At 43.3% G+C, this 22,085-nt stretch overlaps 1 protein-coding gene across 6 annotated transcripts in view; it reads left to right on the top strand.

Annotated features, from left to right (window-relative positions):
- Positions 1-21,519, top strand: part of Slc4a5 (solute carrier family 4 member 5) — a 101,477-nt gene extending 79,958 nt beyond the window's left edge. For 4 of the 6 annotated variants that reach the window (XM_021729130.3, XM_021729131.3, XM_040270974.2 and 1 more), the window contains 9 exons: positions 391-504; positions 2,068-2,229; positions 2,969-3,147; positions 4,415-4,487; positions 9,662-9,730; positions 10,368-10,541; positions 14,068-14,223; positions 17,556-17,623; positions 19,762-21,519. In XM_021729130.3, the coding sequence (XP_021584805.1) occupies positions 391-504; positions 2,068-2,229; positions 2,969-3,147; positions 4,415-4,487; positions 9,662-9,730; positions 10,368-10,541; positions 14,068-14,223; positions 17,556-17,623; positions 19,762-19,927 (1,161 nt within the window). In that variant the 3' untranslated portion in view covers positions 19,928-21,519. Of the gene's footprint in view, positions 1-390; positions 505-2,067; positions 2,230-2,968; positions 3,148-4,414; positions 4,488-9,661; positions 9,731-10,367; positions 10,542-14,067; positions 14,224-15,903; positions 16,514-17,555; positions 17,624-19,761 lie in introns of those variants that run through there. The other 2 variants (XM_021729133.3, XM_040270973.2) reach the window with 2 other exon arrangements.
- Positions 21,520-22,085: the final 566 nt, after the last annotated feature.

Consider the following 22,085-nt stretch of genomic DNA (forward strand, 5'->3'; position numbering starts at 1 on the left):
GAGTTCAACAATTGCCCTCACCACCCGGCAGCTGACCCCATCCAGTCTGTCATATCAGAACACATCTTCAGCAAGGGCCACCCGTGCATCCTAACAACTCCCACTTTGACCACCAGCATCCCAAGCACTCTTGGTCACACCAGCATGCCACAGCTTACTTGCACCTGAAGGTAGGTAGTATCTTTATCTCCTTTTCACAAAGGAAGAAACAGGCTCAATGGTATGCTTCACCAAGATCACACAGCCAGCAAGGAGAAGAACCAGGATTTGAGTACAGGCCTGCTGACTTCAGGGTCCTGCCTTTAAGGGGTCTCCTCTTTGACATCTGCAGATTGGGTCAGCCTGGAGCAAGGTGGATGCTTCACTCACTAGCTTCTCTCTTTTTTGTAGGTCCGTGCCCTGGTGGCTGACTTTTCCATTATTTTCTCCATCCTGATGTTCTGTGGAATCGATGCCTGTTTTGGCCTGGAAACCCCCAAGCTGCACGTGCCCAATGTCATCAAGGTTTGCCCCTTGCCCCTAATCCAGGCAATCGCCCTGCCTGCCCATGAGCTATAGTCCTCCTCTACGCTCAACATTCTTCTCTCATCCAAGTCACCCTGTAGGTTCTCAGTGTACACTCTACCACTTTCTGCACAGCATCCCAGGGGCAGTCCTTTGAGAGGTGGGTGGGGACATATTTAGAATGAAATCTTGCTGTGTACCCTAAGGAGTAGGGAAGGTACTAGAATCCACACTCCAGTCCAGCTGAAGCCTTTTGACTTCTATGTAAGGGTTTCCAATTTCCTCACCTATGACAGTCTACAAGCTGGGCCAACTGGAATCTACTAAAAAATGACCCCTTGTAACAGTGATTCTCAAAGTATGGTCCCTGGACTAGTGTCACATTGTCACCTGGGAACTTGTTCTTGATGAGTCTGTACTCCCAGCACTCCCAAGGTGGGAGGACTGCTTGAGGTCAGGAATTCCAGACTAGGTTGGGCTAGTGAGTCCCTACCTAGAGAAATGAAGGAAGGAAGGGAGGGAGGGAGGAAGGGAGGAAGGAAGGAAGGAAGGAAGGAAGGAAGGAAGGAAGGAAGGAAGGAAGGAAGGAAAAAAGGAAGAGAGGGGAAGACGGGAAGAAGGAAAGAAATGAAAATTCTCATATTCTTATTCCCATCTCAGAAGTATGGAATCTGAAAGTCTTGTGGGTAGAACCCAGCAATTTGTGTTTTAACCGGCACTTTAGGTGATTCTGAACATGTTCAAAATTCAAAACCACTGCTTCAGAAATTGCCCATTAGTCCATAGTTGGTGCCATTTGTTTGTGGCTAAGCTCAAGCCTGTTCCCTCACAAATGCACCTGCCATCTAAGCAAGGTAGGAAGTTCAGGTTCTAGAATGTTCCTCTGTCTTTGAGGCCTTGATCTTCATGATATTATTTCAGGGTTTTACTGAGTAGCTTAATCACATCTCATACAACTCACGCTGGCTCTTCAAAATAAAAGTAGCCCTTCCTTTTAAATATAAAAATATTATAAACGTCAGCTTCTGCAATAGTTAACCCCTTTGTCCCCTTTATCAGTCTGAGTTGATGTTGATATTTTGTTTTGAAGTATTGGGGATGGAACCCAGGCCCTCAATGTATGGTAGGCAAGTGTTCCACCACTGAGCTACATCTCCAGCTCCCAGTGTTTGTTGTTTTACAGACAATTCTATAATGCACTGAACCCAGAATGCTTTAGTCTTGCCTCTTGGACCTCATTTCAATTAGAACCTCTTTTGCAATTAGTGACTGCATATTCAGCTGCCTTCTGATCTTTATTTCTGTTTCCCAACCAATCCTAGGGCAATCACAGAAAATTATCCCATTAATTCTGTAGACCCCACCTGTATTCATGCCACTTCCCATAGCTATGTGCCTCTGTGATCTATTTAAAGTTGCAGGTGCCTAATGTCCTTAAGGGAAAAATATTGTACTTAAAAAGTTCTCCCAGTTGGGGAAAAAGTGAGATGGTAGGAAAGGGGCCAGCAGGCAAGCACCTGGCAAGAGAGAGAGGAAAGGGCCCTCTTCATTTGCTCTGCTCAGCCCACACGGCCTGACCGAGGCTGGTTCGTGGCCCCCTTTGGGAAGAACCCGTGGTGGGTGTACCTGGCGAGCATCCTGCCCGCCCTACTGGTGACCATCCTGATCTTCATGGACCAGCAGATCACAGCTGTCATTGTTAACCGGAAGGAGAACAAGCTGAAGGTAAGCCTATCCTTTGCCAGAAACAAAGTTAGAAGGATTAAAGGAGGGAAAGGCTTCTTTCAATACTTTGAGCAAAAGACAAGTTCCCACTTGATGTGTTGTGAGGGTGGGTGGGGGTGGGGTGACTTCTAGCAGGGCCGGATGATTTTGAGGACCAGGACCAAGGCCAGGCTGGGCCCCTGCATACAGAACCCTTGTCTCTTCCAAAGTGACCCTCCAACTCTATACCTCCTGAGAGTGAATTTAGGAGTCTAAGCAGATGCTGACAGGAGGACAAGCCTGAAGTCAGAAGGCAGCCTCCTTGGTCCCTGAAACTCTCCTCTCTCCATGCCTCTGGGTCCAAGAAGACTTGGGCTACTCTCTCCTTGACCCCAATGTAGACCAATCGAGGGTCCCAGCTGGGGCATCTCATTCAGGAACTGCAGATACTGTGGCCACTGGGTGGAACCTTTCTCCCCGGGGACCCAAACCTAGGACTTTTCCAAGCCAGAACATCCCTCTCCTTCATTACCTATGTCCCTTACTTGGTTCACCCTTTCAGACAAGGTGGCAACTGAAGCCACCTTTGAGGGAGGTGAGACCTGAACACCTCTAAAGTTCTTACAGAGAGCACCTCAGAGTGGTAGCCCCTCAGAGTGCACTCTGGAAGGCAGGGGAGCCTTTGACTGTGTTCCACAAAATGGCTGCTCTGAGGAGAAACAGGCTCCCAGAAGCTTCTCCCATCCTACCACCTGTGCAGAAGGCTGCTGGCTACCATCTGGACCTCTTCTGGGTGGGCATCCTCATGGCCCTGTGCTCCTTCACGGGGCTCCCCTGGTATGTGGCTGCCACAGTCATCTCCATTGCCCACATCGACAGCCTCAAGATGGAGACGGAGACCAGCGCCCCTGGAGAGCAGCCCCAGTTCCTGGGAGTCAGGTAGGAGGAGGTCAGAGCCTGGATCACCTAAACAGGAGTGACCCATCTAGGGAAGGGGAAGGCACTCTTCTTACCATTAAGGAATCTAGGGACAAAGGGTCCCTGCTCTGACAGCCCAGGAACTAGGGACAGGAGTGATATTGGAAGGGAGGGAAGAAGGGAGATGAAAATTTATTTCTAAATGGTACTTTTTAAGAAAAAAGTTAAGACTATTAAGAAATAGTCTCCAAGTAGCACACGCACATGCACGCACACATGCACACACACATACAAATATGCCTATACACACATGAACTCCAAAGATTCACCTCATAGGCCATGATAGAACCTCTTCCTGTCCTTCCATTTTCTCTTCTTCAAGACCCTCCAGGCTCCTGGGTCTCCTATTTTCCAATGCTTTATATTCTTCCAGAAAGCTTTCCTGGTACCACTACTATCCTCTACACCTGGTCCTGACATGTTCTTTCCCTTGCTCCTCATGTCGTGCCCCACGCCAGGTCCCCAAGCTGTTTTGGGCTGGGAATCACATCTGCCCTATAGGGCCCCTGAGGCTTACACCAAATCCTGGCATTCTCCTAATGGAAGTTTCTCCCTACTGCCTTGGGATATGTAGGCTACCTGGTCTGCCCTGAGAGAGGCTTCTCTGCCTCATATAAGGCTCAGGACAGACAGGACACTGTCCCCTTCCCGTCTCCTGAGCTCCTGGTCTAAGATATCTTCCCCAGAGCCCAGGGCTCCAACCTGGGCTATGCTAGTGCCTGGGCACTCAGGAAAACCTACCTGCCTCAACCTCTGACATCTCCTCCACTGGCAGCCAGGCCCCCTTCTCCAGCATCAGTCATGCCCTGCCAAAGTGGGATCTTACTACCAAAAAGCAAGGTAATCAGCACTTTTTATTACAACAATCTCCCAATGTAGGTGTCATTATTATCTCTATTCTACTGGCTCAAGGTATCATGGTCTTGTCTGATATCCCACAATGAGTAAATGGCAGAGCCAAGATTCAATGGAAGTCCATCAGGATCAAGCACCCAGCTAGTAGGCACTGTACTGAACAAGTTCCTTGATGCCCCTGAAAAATGCCCTGGCCTCCTTCAGGGGCATCAGTCTTCTCTGTGTAGGGCAGCTGGGCCTTAGGCTAAAAGGCAGAGCCTGATGCAGAAGTCATGGCCTTGGACACAAGTTTGAGGGCCCACAAAGAGGCAGGAGGCTGGGAATGGTCACTGGGTATCTCTGGATCTCCCCTGACTCTGCTCTTCTCCACCAGGGAACAAAGAGTGACTGGGATCATCGTCTTCATCCTGACAGGGACCTCTGTTTTCCTGGCTCCCGTCCTGAAGGTGAGGCTCTGCATCCCACCCAGGGCCCCGTCACACCTGAAAAGACAGAGCAGAGGACTTAGGCATGGGGAGTGTCCCTACACAACCCAGATATCACTGGCCTACCGGTCCCTAAAAAGGCAGGATTTTCAGTAGGCTAAAGTGATATTTCAGAGCCATTGTCATTGTTCTCTGTAAAGTGGCATCATCTGTGATCATCACCCATCCTCTCTGCTCTCTCACAGCCACCCACACTCTCACCTTCCCAGAGGACACTGTCCCTTGGGAAAATTCTGCCAAGTTCTGTCCCTGCTTAGATCAGGAATCACCCAAGCTCACTGGAGGCCTTCTTGCTCACCCATTTTCTGAAGTTTAAACCTCTGGGGGGAGAACTCTTAAGCTGTTCTCCAGGCCTATTCTCTGCTCCTCTGATTTGAATTTGTCGAGCTCCTAAGTGACTTTTTCCCACACAGTTGGAAGATTCTCTTGCTCATGTCCCACTGGACCAGCTGGAAGAGACTAACTACAACAGGGGGACATTAAGCCAGAATGGTCACTTTCCAGTCGGGACTAGGATATTCCCACCAGTTCTCTCAACTGCAGCCAGTTACCTATCAATGGCCCTTTCCCTCAATCAGTGCACACATAAGACTTTCATTGCTGAATTAAGGTGATCTGTAATTGCTCCAATCTTTGTGGTTCTTTTCCCTCTCTGAATGTCTTAAAACAGCTCATTTTGGGCTTGAACTTATTAAAAGACAAAGACTAGAGAACCATGATGCTAATTGATTCATTTAGTATAAAAAATATTTCTGGCTTGAGAATCAGTGGCACACCTGAGCAATTGGTTTAAGGTTCGGGGTTTTAAAGAAATGTTTTCATTGTGTAGGAGACAGGTTACACACAGATGGTTTTGTTTATTTAAGAGTGTATTTTAAATGGCCAGAGAATGCTGACTTTTGTGGAGAGGGCTCAAAAGAACCATCATGCGTATCATTCCTGATACTGCCTGACAAGCATTTGTATAAAAAATAATTTTAACCTAAAAACAGCATACTTTAGTGGCCAAAAGTTCCTAGAAACACTTTGCACATAGCACCTCCGGCTATCTTTGCAGACTCAGACTTCAGGCAGTCCCAGGCAGGCTGCCCCAGCTGCTGAGCATGTTCATTGATTCAGTCATTGCACACGAGCTTTTGATGCATAGCTGAATAGAAACAAAGCAGTTAGAAAATTCCACTATGGTTTCCTTCCTTTTGTTCCTTTTACAACATGATGGATTCTTTCATGAACACATTTCTCATATTCTGTGTATACATTTTCTAGGCCTTTACACTCACACTTTTGACCTCTGATTTTAGTATAAATTATTGCTTTTGTTCTAATGTTGTATATCTTCTTAATGTAGGTCACATGCTGACATAGTATAATTAAAATAATTTAAATGAGGGCTGTGGGGTATAACTCAGTGGTAGAGCACTTATCTAGCTAGCATGCAGGAAGTCCTGGGCTTGATCCTCCGCCCTATAGGAAAAAAAGAAAAGAACAAAAAAAAAAAAAAAGAAGAAGAGAAAGGAAAATAGTTCTGTGCATAAAATTTGCATTGCTAAAGCCTTTGGTGTGGTCATCCTTTAAATGATGTACAGTCACATTGCTCCCTCTTGGGTGACATTTTGAGCAATAATAGAAATTCCCTTTTGCTACAATTATTGGGCCAAATGTTGTAACTCTTTCAGGCTGTGTACTGTATTTCTCTATAAATGTATGCACCTTGTAAAATACATTGTTTAAAGAGTAAATGTTATTGTTCTGTCAAGGAAAAGTTTGCAAGGTTTCATATGGCTCCAAGTGCTTTGATACTATCTTTGCATTCAATCAAAGCACAAAAGAGTTTGAAAATCTACCCACCAGTATTCTTCCAGAATAAGAGTACCAAAAAAAAAAAAAAAAAAAGATCAATACACTTGATTTACCCAACGTTTAATCTATTTGGCAAATTTTGTAGCAGAACTGACCTGTCTAGAGTTTTAAATTAATCATAAGATTTAGGATTTCTGATTCAATTTTATTAAAGTATGTACTTTTTTATAAAGCTAGGCTTTCAAAACTGTTAGCTAACTAAAGCATAATTACTAACTGACATCAGTACTAAATACTGGATTCATTTTATATTTAAGAAAAGAAGTTTGGTGTAGCTGTTCAAGAAAAATATGATTCGTCAAGATGTGAGATCCTAGACTCTATTTAGGAGCCTCTCTCTCTGCCCCTTCCCCCTCTCGTTCTGTATCAATGAACGGTTGTGTTGATATTAGACAATAATGTTTATTGTTAGAGGATCAGTGATATTCTTTAGGCCTTCCATCACTGATTTGTAAATATTTCATTATCTTGTCAAACGAAGCTTCAGAAGGAGGAAGTGAGCATGTATTTGATGGGTAATGTAAATTACTTAACATATTGAGCAAATTTCCCAGTCCACCCCAAGGCTATGAAGTTTTATTTTGTTCACACCTTCCCATGGCTTTTGAGGATTTCTGCATTCCGCCTCAGAGGAACTCCTATGATGCCTTAAAACTCCCTTATGGACCCCATGTTATTCTCCTGGACCCTGTCTAACATTACAGAGGAAAGTTCTGTCATCCTTATGATTGTAGTACTGTGATGATTGTTGATCTAAAGCTGACACTAGAGGTAACTTTCTGCCACTTTTTAGTTTCATTAATGTTTGAAAAGGGCCTTTTCCTGGAGAGTCAAGGAAGATTTGTGCTGATGAATACAGAATTCTAGATCACAGCCCTATCACTGGTAGGATTACAATGTTATAGGCATTTGAGATTTTCTGGGAAAGCTGCAAATGACAAGACAATTTCCTTGACTTGAAAATGAGGTAACTTTTTATCAGTCACTGATGACTACAATTATTTAAGACTTAATCCAGTTTGTTTTCACACTTAGTAGAGTAAAAAGGGAAATTGTAAGTGAACTTGAGTTTATGTTGCTACAGATGATAGCTAAATTTTTAAATTTAAGTGTTTATTTCTCTCTCAATTGCCTCCACACTTTGAGGGTGATTAGGACAGTGATTCCTTAAAATTTTTACCTTATCTCATAATTTGGCAAAAATCTCATAAACTATGTGCTAATGAAATGATGGAAGGGTCACATATTTCCTTTTTTTTTGGGGGGGGGGGTACTGGGGATTGAACCCAGGGCACTTTACCACCAAGCTACCTTACCAGGTCTTGCTAAATTGCTTAGGGCCTTGCTAAATTGCTGAGGCTGGCCTCAAACTTACAATCTTCCTGCTTCAGCCTCCTGAGTCACTGAGATTATGGCTGTGTGCCACTGGCATATATTTCCTTTTTTAACCTTTAGTTCAAATGTCTTGAATTGTTTATAGCATGTAGATCCAAAGTGTACTTTGTATGCAAACAAATATAACTTATCCTAAAAATAGAAGTTATTTACTTGTCTGGATTCATTAACATTCTTAAATGGCATCTACAAGTTGAGCAGCCCTTGTTAGCATCATACTTTGTGATCACCAAAGAGTTCTACCACAACCCAGAACAAGGCAGGACAGCCTTTGTTCACAGTGGCAAGAATTGGGTACAGCTAAAGGAGAGGATAAAAATAGCAGAAATACAGCTTGGACAGAGGTGAAGAAATGCCTCAAAAGGTTTTTAAAAGCCACGTGTGGTGGTGCACATCTATAATCCCAGTGACTTGGGAGGCTGAAGCAGGAGGATCACAAGTTTGAGGCCAACCTCAGCAACTTAGCAAGGCCCTGCCTCAAAATAAAAAATAAAAAAGCTGGGGATGCAGCTCAGTGATAGAGTGCCTCTGGGTTCAATCCCCAGTACTCAAAAAAAAAAAACATGAGTTTTAAAGACTTGAAATGCTGGGGACAGGATTGTGGCTCAGTTGTAGAACACTTGCCTAGCATGCATGAGGCACTGGGTTTGATCCCTGATACCACATAAATAATAATAATAATAATAAAATATTTTCTAGTTGTGTCCATCTACAACTAGAAAATATTTTTTTAAAAAAGTAAAAAATAAAATAAAAAATAAAAAAAGATTTGAAATGATGATGGTAGTGTAGTATAAATTACATGAATCTACTTTTGAAAAAGAAAACAACTGCTGATGTGTGTGCTTGGAAGAATACACACCAAACTCCTAGTGTTAGTTGATGATTAGTGGTTTTTATGTTACTAACACATTTGTTGGTCCCCCTGGAATATAGAACTTAAAGGGGTCCTTTTTCCATTCAATGTCACAAAACAAGTAACTAGACTGACTTGAGCATCCATGGCCCGAGCTTTTATTCGGTGACTAAAGAATAGAGAAGTGGGTTCCCAGCTCACATTTGACTTAACTTACTTAGAGTTGACAAGCTGGGTATAGAGCAGCAGAAATGAGAAGAGGGAATAGGTTAATGAAGGGAAGGAATATTCATGTAATTTCCTGCAACAGGTGGAGACTTCTACAAATTCAGATGCACTCTCCTTTTTGATCTACTGTTTCTGGACACTGTGTGGCCAGTGAGCATGTCTTTAGCATGGAAACTAGATTTTAATGAAGCTGGAGGTCAGCTGTTACTCTGGCAAACATTTTAGATCCAACTGGTTTTGGCTAGCCTACCTGAAGAGGAACTTTTGGTGTTCAGACATCCTGTCATCAAAGGGTGAGGTAGAGATTTAGTAGGCAGTACCCTGGGCAACAGTTTACATACTTCTGTTTTGCTTCTTTTTTTGTGATTGTGTATGATATGAGATTTTTGATAAGTGGCCTTGGTACTTCCTATGATTTAGGTCAACTCACCAAAGGTCCCTGGCCCCCTGCAGGCCCAGCAGCTTTAGGGGCCCACAGCTAAGGCTGAAAGTGGAAGGGGCTGGCAGGAATAAGCAGTTTGTGGAGCTTTCCCACTTTCTAGAAATGTCTTCAGCCAGACTACAGGGTTCTCCCGTGGGGCTGGGAGAAGGGCCAGATGGGAAGAACAGCAGCATGCTGTGCATCCCCACCTGCACCCACACTCTGGTTCCAGATCTTCTCTCAGACACCCTCAGTTCCTCCAAATATACACCTCCTTGGCTGCCTCTATGGTTGGCAGACACATTTGTCCAGAACAAGGAGACCAAGGACCTATCCCAGGCAGAAGTTCAATCCAAAATTCTGCTCTCATTTCAGTACATCCCCATGCCTGTGCTGTATGGAGTCTTCCTCTACATGGGCGTGGCCTCCCTGAATGGCATCCAGGTAAGGCCCTCCCCTCCCCACCTGAAGTCAGCACTCCCTAGTGTCACCAAGACCCCAAATTCTTACTCTCCTGGTTCAATGAAAGAATAATAGCAATATTCTATGAGAAGCAAAATAATTATATGAGGCACTTAACAGGTGTCATTTAATCTATATAATTAGGTCCTTTGATCCCAATCTCACAGAGGGGGAGACTGCAACTCATAACTCAAAACCTGGGTCAAACCAACTCCAAAGAGCACTTCACTGTACCTCTCTCTTCTCTTCCCTAAGACAACTCCACAGAAGAAAGTTTTTTGCTTTGTTTTGTTCTATATTAACCACGAAATCCCAAGATGACTTGGATAGTTCGTGGGTCCGTTAAATTGCATTTTCATTGAACAGACCATGTTCATTTTGCAGCCACCTCCAGGTCCATTCCCCTCACCCAGGCCTCAGGATCCTCCCTCCCTCCAATATTGCATACCTGCCTAGACACCTCAAGAGTGTCTTACTTAATGCCTGAACAAGAGTCCCCTATTGAGACCCTACCAAGTCACCCCTTCCCTTAACCCCATACCCCAGCTGACCTGCGGAGAGATGTCGGGGCGGGGAATATTTCCTGGCAACCTTGCTGAGCCCTCACTATCCTTGTTAGTTCTGGGAACGATGCAAGCTCTTCCTGATGCCAGCGAAGCACCAGCCAGACCACGCCTTCCTTCGCCACGTACCCCTGCGCAGGATCCACCTCTTCACCCTGGTGCAGATCATCTGCCTGGCTGTGCTCTGGATCCTCAAGTCCACTGTGGCCGCCATCATCTTCCCTGTCATGGTAAGGTGGGCGCGGGCTTCGCTGCTGCTGGGCAGGTTGGTCTAGACAGGCTTCGCCCAGGAGGTCCAGCAGTGCCGCAAGTGCGTCACCTTGCAGCACCCTTAGCTTTCTCCCCAGCTTGGTTTGGTTCCTTTGGGTGACAGAAGCCAGTCCAGAACAAATTTAGAGTTGTGAGGCCAGACCAGGTGGAGGATAGAGAGAAGGGCGGAGGAAAGAATGTCAGTGTGGCGGGTGGATCCTGCAGTGACAATCGGCATGCTGAGGTCCCCACCCAACTTTCCTGCTGTGGGAAGGCCGGTAATGTGGAATTGGAGAAGCTGGACACATTCAACTTTAGACCCAAGTTCTCTACTGCCAAACCTCAAGCCAATCTCGAAAACCGACGCATACTAAGTATAAATCTTCTCCCCGTGCAAAATTAACGAATTTGAAATGGTAAATAGTATGTTAGTGGTGCAGGGAGGGAATAGAATCAGAGATCAGGAATTTCAAAAACCCAATGACAATATAAAGTTTGAGCTGGGCATTCTTTGATTATTCTTTTATATTTTATGGAAATTTGAAGTTATTCCAGAATAAAAAGTTAAGAACAGTCACACCTGTAATCCTAGTGACTGGGGACGCTGAGGCAGGAGGATTGCAAGTTCAAAGCCAGCCTCCACAATTTAGAGAAGCCCTAAGCAACTCAGCAAGACCCTGACTCAAAATAAAATATAAAAAATGCTGGAGATGTGGGGGTAGGGTTGTGGCTTATAGGTGGAGAGCTTGCCTAGCATGCATAGGCACTGGGTTTGATTCTCAGCACCCCTAAAAATAAAGGTATTGTATCCATGTACAACAAAAAAATATTTTTAAAACAATGCTGGGGGTGGGATATGACTCTGTAGTTAAGCACTCTGGGTTCAAACCCTGGCACTAAAAATAAATAAATAAATAAATAAATAAGGGCTGGGATGTTGCTCAGTGGTTAAGCTTCCTGGGTTCAATTCCTGATACAAAAATAAACAAACAAATAAATAAAATAAAAATAAAAACAAACAAAAACCTGTTGCATCTGGCCCTCTAGATAACCCCACCAGAAGGAAGCTGCCCAGCCCTTGCTGGGGGACTGAAGTTTGGGGGCTAATGCTCCCAGAATGCGTGCAGACCTAGATTAGGAACCAAATCAAGGACACTTGTGGAAATGTGCACTCCTAGGAGATCTCTAGTAAGTGGTTCTTGACTCTGGCTGCTCTTTAAAATCTATGAAATCAACTAAATCAAAATATCTTCAGGAATCCCAGGCTTTGGTATTTTAAGTAAGTCTACAGGGAGCATAAATATGCAGCCAGGGTTGAGAACCACTACTACAGGGAAAGGGACATGGATCCTCCCCAACAGTGTCCTCCTGGGCCTCAGAGATGAGGAAGGGAAGGATAGTGATAGTCATGATTGCCAGTACTGAGTGCTGTTCCACTCAGCCCACACCAGCCCCTGAAGCACTACTAGTTACCCCTATTTTACAATCAGAAAGATGAGGCTCAGAGAGCACAGGGAGTGACAAACTCAGGACAGGCAGAGCAAGATCTGCACCCCTCCTGGCCTTTTTTTTTTTTTTTTTTTTTTTGGTACCCGGGATTGAACTCAGGGGCACTTGACCACTGAGCCACATCCCCAGCCCTACTTTGTATTTTATTTAGAGACAGAGTCTCACTAGGTTGCTTAGTGTCTTGATTTTGCTGAAGCTGGCTTTGAACTCTCTATCCTCCTGCCTCAGCCTCCCAAGCTGCTGGGATTACAGGCATGCACCACTGTGCCCAGTGCTCCTGATTATTTTTAAATACAGTAGAATTCACTCTGCTCTGTAGTTTTGGCAAATGTAAAGAATGGTGATTCTACCTCTGTAGTTGTGATACAGAACAGCTCTATCACCTCCAAGTTCTCTCTTGCTGCCCTATATGTAGACAGCCCTTTGCCCACCCCTGTCCCTAGCAACCATTGATTTGCTCAGAGTCAGGAGTTTATTGTTGTTGTGGTGTTTTGATTTTTTTTTTTTTTTGGTGGTACTGGAGATTGAACCTAGGGATGCTCTGCCACTGAGTTAATCCCAAACCCTTTCTTAGTTTTTTATTTGGGACTGGGTCTCTCTAGGTTGGCAAGGCTGGCCTTGAGCTGCAGTTCTTCTACCTCAGCCTTCCAATTAGGTGTGCACCACATGCCCTGCCAGCTCCAAGAGTTTTTAAACCCAGGTTTATCTGATGCCTGGGCTCTACATGCTCAAAAAGTTATATCAGAGAGGAACCAGTATTAAATCCAGCTAGAAGGGTTTGCTTCCTTACCTCATTTAATGGCCAGTTTTCAGTGGTAAAAGAGACAATATGTATGGGTCCACTAAGTTTGTTAAAAGATCACTTATTTCTCCCTTTAATTTGTTCATTCTGAACAGAACCAAACTTTCTTTAGAAATTCCATATAGTTTACTATATTTTATTTGGCTTTTGTTAATGGAGAGTTTGACAGTTCTTAAAAATGGGAACAGAGCAATTCACAATGGCCAGGCTATAGAACCAACCTAGGTGCCCTTCAATAGATGAATGGATAAAGAAAATGTGGTATATATACATGAAAAAATATTACTCAGCCATAAAGAAGAATGAAATAATGGCATTTACCAGTAAATGGATGGAACTGGAGTCTATCAGGTCAAGTGAAATAAGCCAATCCCCAAAACACCAAAGGCTGAATGTTCTCTCTGATGTGTGGATGCTAACACACAACAAAGGAGGGTGAGGAAGGGAAGGATAGAAGTTCATTGGATTAGACAAAGGGGCATGAAGGGACAGGAGGAGGGATGGGAATAGGAAAGACAGTATGAATCAGATATAACTTTCCTACATTCATATATGAATACATGACCAATGCAACTCCATATCATGTTCGACCACAAGAATAGGATCCTAATTAGAATAAGTTATATTCCATGTCTGTATAACATGTCAAAATGCACTATACTATATCTAAAAAGAACTAATTTAAAAAAGAAAAGAAATGCGAATAGAGAGGCAGTGAGTCTCAAAGTGTGATCCCTGGGCCAGCAGCACTAACATCACCTGAGAAACTAATAGAGATACAGATTCTCAGGCTCTACCCCAGACCTGATGAATCAGAAACTTTGGGGTGGTACCCAGCAATGTTGTATTAACAAGCCCTCCAAGTGACCCGAAAGCACATTCAAGTGTGAGAACCACTTAAAAAATGACTGTGGTTCTCCAGCCATGGTCTCTGTGCTGGCTCCCCACTTCAGCTGACACAGGCTCTGTCCCACACAGTTACTGGTAGTCATAGTCACTCACCTGAGAAGCCAAAGGAGAGGAACCAGGGGAACAGGGAAGGTGAACATGGTTTGTGGGGACTTTGGAATGGCTCCAAAGACGGATCACAAGAGCTGCCTGAACTCAGCTGACTGAGGAAGAAGGAATTATTTAACCCATTATTTTCTCTGAACTCCCACAAAACTTCAGCCTCTCTGTCTGTTTTCCTACCACAGATCCTGGGCCTCATCATTGTCCGAAGGCTTCTGGACTTCATCTTCTCCCAGCATGACCTAGCCTGGATTGACAACATCTTGCCAGAGAAGGAGAAAAAGGAGACAGACAAGAAGAAGAAGAGAAAGAAAGGGGCCCATGAGGATAGCGATGAGGAGGTGGGGAAGATATGAGGCCTGGGCAGAGTCGGGGGACCAATAGATCCTTCTGCTTCCACCAGGGCCAGTGAGAGGGTGGCTTTTCATGCAACTGTAAAAGTGCCTGCACTCAGTCCAGGATAAGCTAGGGCTTCTACTTGGCCTTGGTCTGGGGTGCTGAGAGCTCCTCTGTTCTTGTAAATGTCCTCAGGTTGGGCCAGAGCCAGTGAGCCTCCCTGCCCAGGAGCAGTTGACTAGCAGAGCTCACTCCCATTTCTGGTGTTCAGGGCCATTGTCAATAGTGGCACAGATTCCTGAGAGAATGGCCCAGGAGATGGTTCCAAAATGGAAGGCCTTTATAAGGAGTAACCTCCAAAGAATGGAGCAGGCCTGTGGGGAAAGGTCTGATGGGGACTTTTTAGTAGACTGGACTCTGGGATAGGCAGGAGGAACTAGAGATAAGCTTTGCTTGGGCCTACTCCGAAAGTATTGGGAACAAAAATTGGGGGAGAGGTATGTGTCCTCACTGAAAAGAGAATGGCTTCCTCTTCCATGCCTGGGACCACCTGATTGCCCCATCTGTCCCTCTCCTCTCCCATGCTTCCTCCATGTCCCACCCCCAAACACTCAGTCAACAGACAAGGAGCCAGCCCAGAAATTATAGCAAATCTCAGAACATTAGGCAGAAAGAGTATCTGGTTCAAATGTTCATTACAAATGGTGACACTGTCCCTCCAAAAGGAAGTGTTTTACCCAACATAGACAGACAGCTAAATGTCTAAGAGGGAATTAGGAAATCATTCTTGAACTCATGCTTTCCATATACTGAACTGCCATGTCATTTCCTGAGACCATGCTTGACTCCCAATCTCCCAGTCTTCCAATTGTACCTGAATCACAATCCTTTATCCACCTTGTCCTGTTTTCCTGGGATCTCACCTTTTGCAAATTAAAGCTGTTCACAGGCAAATCCTTGCTCACTGGTTGGTGATTAAACCATCCTTTGATGGTTGTAATTGGCCAAAACTTCCCCTGTCTTGCAGGAAGGGAAGGTCTCTATTTATTTATTTATGTGGTGCTGAGGATTGGAACCCAGTGCCTCACATGTGCTAGGCAAGCGCTGTACCCCTAAGCCACAACCCCAGCCCCCTTATAATTTATTCACATGTTTTTTGTAGATAATTTTCAAAAGTAGATTCTAAAAGAAAGAAACAGAGTCCAGGTGTCTTTTAAAGACAAATGCTTTTTTTTTTTTCATTGGTTCATTCAGTAAATATTAGAGTGGATCTCACATGTCAGGAACTATTTCAAGGTTGAGGGTAAAGCATCTCAGGATTATATGATACATTTAATGGAAAAAATGGGATTCAATGTTCACAAATTCATTTTATACATGTCTTTATAGCAACCCAGATATTGTGAGGGTCAGTCCCAAATGACTGGTTGCATGATAGATGAAACTGTTCTGAGGAGCGACATTCCTGGATGAGTTTCTTTCCTGTCTACTGGGTATCTAAAATGGTGGGCCCATTGTGTCCATTTTTCCTTAGTGGGTCCAAGAGCATTTGCAGCACCCCCTGTTTAGTCTGGATGTGGAGGAATGGTGGTTTACACATTGTGGATGTATGCATTTTCCATTTGGCAAGAAAGACAAAGTGGTTGTGTTGGTGTTTATCAGCTTTTCCCACTGTTTTTCTCCAGCCCCAGTTCCTCCCTCCCTCAGTTATAAAGATTCCCATGGAAAGTGTCCAATCAGATCCCCAAAACGGTATCCACTGCATTGCCAGTAAGTAAAACACATGGTGTCTCTCCCTTCTTACTACTAATCCTCCACCTATTTTCCTAAGGAGCTTCCATCTGAAACTCAGGGGATCTAATCATTTTAGATGCCAGAGTGATGAACCCAGCCTAATTCCATCTTAAGATTGGGAGCCATCTCGTCACAAAGTCATGAAAAGTTAATTTCTGTTTTACAATAAATTACTGTGATTTCTAAACTTGCTTGGAATGCCAGCCCATGCCTTGAACTCACCCATGCCTGGTTTTCCCTGACCAGATAACAACCCTCTCTGAAACCTTAGTGGCGCCTCAAATTCTGGTGTTGGGATCTGAATTTACTCCCTAACTTGAAATGTTGTATTACCCTTGTCAAAATCCTATTATCTGTAAGTTCTCAAGACACCCCCCTTTTGTAACTTTTTGTGCTATAAAACCATGTTCCTAGAGAGCTGGGGTACTGTTCTCTAACCCAAGGATTTCGGGAGAGACAGTCCCGGCTGGAATTACAAGCTTGCTTTAATTTGATTTAAAATTGGAGTCGGTGGTCTTTTCTTTGCGTCGTGGTTAAACAAGAGGACTCCTGTGATAGGCAGAGGTTAAAGTGAACTGGGCCATGAGGGTTGGGACTCCAACCAGATGAAAATTTCAGAGCACACCCTGAAGTCTCCTCCTTCACTTTAGGCAAAACTCCCCCATTTCTGCCTTTCCTCTGGCGCCTGCAGCACCATCCTGCCCTTTCCTGCCTTATTTCAGACCACATCAGTCCAAACCTGGCCCATGGAGCTGCCCATATCTTCCAGTCATTGTTGAAATGGTTACAAGCTCAAATCAGAGCTGAGTGTTCCCCTTTAGAGAAATAGGTAGGCATCTGGGCAGCAAGTCAGAACTGAAGGTCCTGGGGTTGGGCTGTGATTCTGTATGAAGCACAAGCATCCTCCATGTGCTGAAAGAGAAGGCTTCCAATCAGGCATTGCTTACAAAGACCCTGCAAGATTCTCAAACTGCTTCTAATCCTTCCCAACTGGTGGACAGTGCTGTCATTAAGACCACACAAATATCCTGATCCAAGTCCTGACCTGGTGCTCCTAAGATAGTGCTTACTTACCACTGTCCTCAAAGACAGAGACTGGAGGAGGTCACCAGGACTCCTGCCAGGACCCTCCAGAGCCCCAGAGGCTTCCCCTCACCTCTTTCCATCACATTGCCTCAAGGTGTTTTTTGTACTCCTCACTCTCCCTCCACCTGCCTCCTGCCTCAACCTCCCAAGCTGCTGAGATTACAGGCATGTACCATGTACCACTCCCCATTCCCTTTTGTTGACTTCCATCATCCTTCCTCTCTTCTCCCTGGGCCTCCCCATGCCTTACTTCCTCCTATCCTGGCTCAGATCCCTCTCTGTGAAGATTAATTGACCCAGAGCCACTCATCTCTGTGAGGCCCCAGTATTCCTCTGGTATACTGTTGGCCATGGATCACAAAATAGAAAAGAGGAGGAATGGTGGGGAAGCACGGAGAAATAGGATGCTCTCTGGTGTGACTCTCAAACCTGCTTCACATCTGACTTTTTCTTCCAGGAAAAAGATCTTCCAGTTGGAGTTATTCACTCTGATTCTTCTTTCAGTGGCTCAGAACTCGATCGAAGGTAAGGGTTATTAGGTAGATTCCTTGGGTATTAGCTAAGAGACTAAGTAATGGTCAGGTTGGGTGACTAGGATTTCCCAGTCCAGCTGACATCTTAGTAGAGGAAGACAAAGGCTGACCAACCTGATTATCGGGGGTCAAGTAACAAATGTGTCTTCTTACTGACATCAATCACACAGTGACAAGCAACTTTCATGTACTGATAGAGTACACAACTTTAGAAAAGGAAATTTAAAATATTATGTAGAATACTGAAAGTAAGTTTTGAAAAGGAAACAACATAGAAGAAAGTTAGACATAGCTTAAGTACATGTTAATAAAAGCCCAGATACTAAGGATCAATACACTAGGTTCACAGGGTGCAATGGCGCACACCTCTAATTCAGGCAGCTCAGAAAGCTGAGGCAGGAGAATCACGAATTTAAAGCTAGCCTCAGCAAAATTAGGTGCTAAGCAACTCAGTGAGACCCTGTCTCTAAATAATATACAAAATAGGACTGGGGATATGGCTCAGTGGTCAAGTGCCCCTGAATTCAATCCCTGGTACCAAAAACAAAAACAAAAGCAAACCCACTAGGTATTCTAATACTCTATGGGGTCACATAATAGCAGGGCCAATTATCACTGGTCATAAGGAAAGCTACTTAAAAATCAAATATTAAATGAAGATAGAAACAGTAAAAAAAGGATTCAAGACCCAGATGCCAGGAGTCTCCATGCCAACAATGTGATTCCATGGTGTTCTTGATGGTTAACTATCCATGAAAAAAGCAGAACTGCTTGATGATTATATAGGGGGCCCAAAAATGAAAAAGAATTCAGGGGCAAGGAAGTCTCTGCCTATTATTACTAGGGAAGCTGGCAGGGACTGTGCTAACCCTAATGTATTCCCTAAATTGGACAAGGAGTCACTCTGTATAAGATCCAATTCGTAAGTGTAGAGGTATCCCAATTATAGAGGCAGGTAATTTTCCATCCTTAGATGGCACTCAAGAGTTTTTCAGGAAGCATATAGGATCTCCTGAATTTGGGGGCAAAGCTGCTTCACAATGTCAAAATGGAGATACTTTTCACCAGTTCAAACCTCTGAGCTGCAGGCTCAAAGACACTATATCTCAGAAGTGTCACATCTCAAAATATGTTCCTTCATATCCCATAACTCCAATCTGGGCTCCTAAGCCCTTACTGACACTGATCTTTATGTATGGATAGTCACAGAATAACGATTTGTCTATTCTGATTTATCTTCATTTAAAAAATAGTCTACACCAAATCAAATCTCTTAATTGCCCCAATTTTAGGCAATGGAAAATTTGGACCAGGAAAGGGCATTTCCAAATGCCTGATAAATTATACAGAGCTATGGGAAGGGGTCAGAAATGGAAAAAATAAAGTCATAACTGTGGATGATATTTCCCAATCACACTGGTGCCTTACCAAGTCTATGGAATTAGATGGAAGCAAAGATTACTAAATAGCAGGATTTTGCTTTGGTAAAGAAAAAATGCTCAGCAACATGACTCAGTTAAATAAAGATTGAGCATCAAAGATATACCAGGCATGATAGTTGGTCCCTGGGGTTGTAGAGGGACATGTAAACAGAAGGGGAGTACCATGTGCAAGAACAAGAATGGGTACACAGGAGAGAAGGCCAGTGATCTAAGGAAGGTTACTAGCCTTATCAGGAGAATCTACCACAGATAAATAGGACCCTGATAGAAATACAGTGTGGGACAGAGCATCTTAGGCAGTGGGAACATGTCTGAAGCACCATTTGAAAAAATACAACACAAAGAGGGGACAGAGTGGCAAACTAGGAAAGTAGGCAGGAGTTCAAGCATAGGTGGTCCTGTCTTGCTTAAGAGCTTGGATTTTATTCTTTAAATAATAGGGAACCAGTCAAATTTGTGATTTAGAAAGTTCGACTTCATAGCAATTTGAAGAATGGGTTGAAAAGGCATGAGATCAGTTCAATGGCTGTGGCTAAAAGCCCAGCAGACAGGATGCTTTGTTCCCTGGTGTGTTGAGAATTCATAAGCAAAGACAGAACTGTTTGCATTAGAGCCCTGCTCTGGAGAATAGGGTTCAAAACACCCCAAATTGGCTAATCATTCTTCCCTCCTCCTCTTTCTTGTTCAGCATCACCTTGCACTTCAAAATCTCCTGTCCAACTTCACCTGCTTTCAGCTACCCCAGGAGCCCAGTCTTCATGGTGCCACAGGTGAAGATAGAGATGGAGTCTGACTATGACTTCACAGACATAGAAGAATATGGAAGAGAGGCCCACGGTGAGACCACCCTTTAGGATGATGCAGCTTCTCCCCGCCTGGGCAAGGGCCTGGTTTAGTTTTAATTGAGTCTTAACTTCTCTGTGCCTGTCTCTTTATGTACCGGAGTGGTCCTTCTGCCCTATAGAAAACTGGCCATCCTTCAGTGGAAAGTCCTACTTAGATGCAAAGCTCTCTTCATCCCTTTGTAGTTATTAAAATATCTAAATGTAAACATTATACCTTATTTTAAAATGCAGTTCAGCATAGAAAACATAACATTTCTTTTGAAATGAAAAAAAAATGCTTGCCTCTTAAAAACATAAGATAAATGGGCAATAGTCAATTTTATATTTAAGACAAGTATTAATTAAAAATTTTAAAGGTTAGATTGAAATCTAGGTGGTTTTAAAGAACTTTTAACATATTCTTACATCAATAGGCCAAGGCTGGAATATTGTTTTGCAAAATTGCATATTTTTATGCAATTTTGGTTGGCTTTAACAGGTTGACATGTTATTACTTCTTCAAGCAGAGTGATGCTGGAAAGGTCCTACCTTTTCTCTGAATCTCATTCAGCTAAGTTTGAATTTGCATTGTGGGCCTTGGTCTAGAAGTGTGACTGGGGCTTTTCTAGATTGAAAAGCCAGTTCCAAAAGTCTGTTAATGAAGGAACCAATGCATCAGAGTGGATAAAGTTTTTTAAAATGAAATAGTCACTGTTAAAGTGAACCTCAAATCATATGAGATCCACAAAGTGATCCTTTAAATTTATTCACTTTTTTTTTTTCCACACCTGGATTCCAATTTCTTTATTTGGAATAGGTCCTTCCTACAAGTTTTCAATGACTGATCCCCAAAGTCAGATTTCTATTTACATGAACATTACATGTTAGGCAGCTAACACTTTGGAAAATTATAACTTGGCAATGTTAGTCAAACCAGTCCTTTAAAAGAATGATTAGAAGCAATTTGGGTAGATTAACACCAATTATTAATGAAGCAGACCCTTTCCACGTTAAACTTAAAAAGATTAGACATTTTAGGTTCAATACACATTGAATGAGTGAGCACCAACTGTTTATGTAATACCTGCTATTGCCAATAACCACATGCATCTGACATTTTCTTCTCCAAAACAACTATGGATTTGAATCTTCCTTAAATTTAACCTCAGAGCTCTCTTCCAAGGAATACTGCCAAGAGGTAAAGCTCTAAACTTCTACCTGATAGCAAAATTATTTAGCTGTTCACTAATCCAGAACCATCCTATTTAAGTACAAAGTCTATCTTCATTTGTACCAATCCTGGGAGAGCTAACAATCTACCCTTAACATTTAAGTTTTAAAGCCTGGCTGATTTGAAATAGTACTGTCCCCATTAAATTGTAGAAATGTTATGGATTCAGGAGTAAATGTGCTTGATTAATAAAACAAACTGGAAAAGTATGATGTTAGCTTTTTGTTGTAAATTGATCCATGTAATTTTTACCTTATATATCCTTTATATTTTGTATATACATGAACATTTTAAGTCTTTAACAGGTTGACATGTTATTACTTCTCCATGCAGTAATTTTTTCCACTTTTAATGTAACTAAAATTCAATAAAAATTAATCCTGTCTGCTCATCTGACTCCATGTTTAATAATTTAGGTAAGTCAGCAGGCAAGACATATAGACATAAGCTATACCTCACTTACAAAAATATCGCCATCAAACTAGCAAAAGAATAAAGCAAGCTAGAAGAGCACAAGGAAGGAGCAGATCAACTCCCCAGAGTTCTCTCCCTTTTGGCTTCAAACTGCCTAGAGCAGGAGCTACTTGCATGAAAGTGCAGATACATAGCTGTGATTCATAATACGCAGGGGCCTATCTCAAGTGTCAGGATGTGCACCACACCATCCCTAATCAAACTGATACTTTAAACACATGCACAGGCATGCACGTGCACACACACACACACACACACATGCACAGACACACACACAGGGTGGGCAGAGGTGGTGATGGGGAAATAAATTTACTTTTACTATGAATGTGTGTGTTGAGAACACAGAAAGGAGAAAATCCTTTGTAGTGATGTGTAAATTGAATGCCTGGTTTAGAAAACACTCAGAACCATTTCAATGAAATTTACAGATTAAGTTCCTAGTTTGACATTACCTGCTGGGATTAAGGACTAGGCTGGTTTCTT

The sequence above is a fragment of the Ictidomys tridecemlineatus genome, chromosome 12, assembly GCF_052094955.1.
Source record: "Ictidomys tridecemlineatus isolate mIctTri1 chromosome 12, mIctTri1.hap1, whole genome shotgun sequence".
Taxonomy (NCBI): domain Eukaryota; kingdom Metazoa; phylum Chordata; class Mammalia; order Rodentia; family Sciuridae; genus Ictidomys; species Ictidomys tridecemlineatus.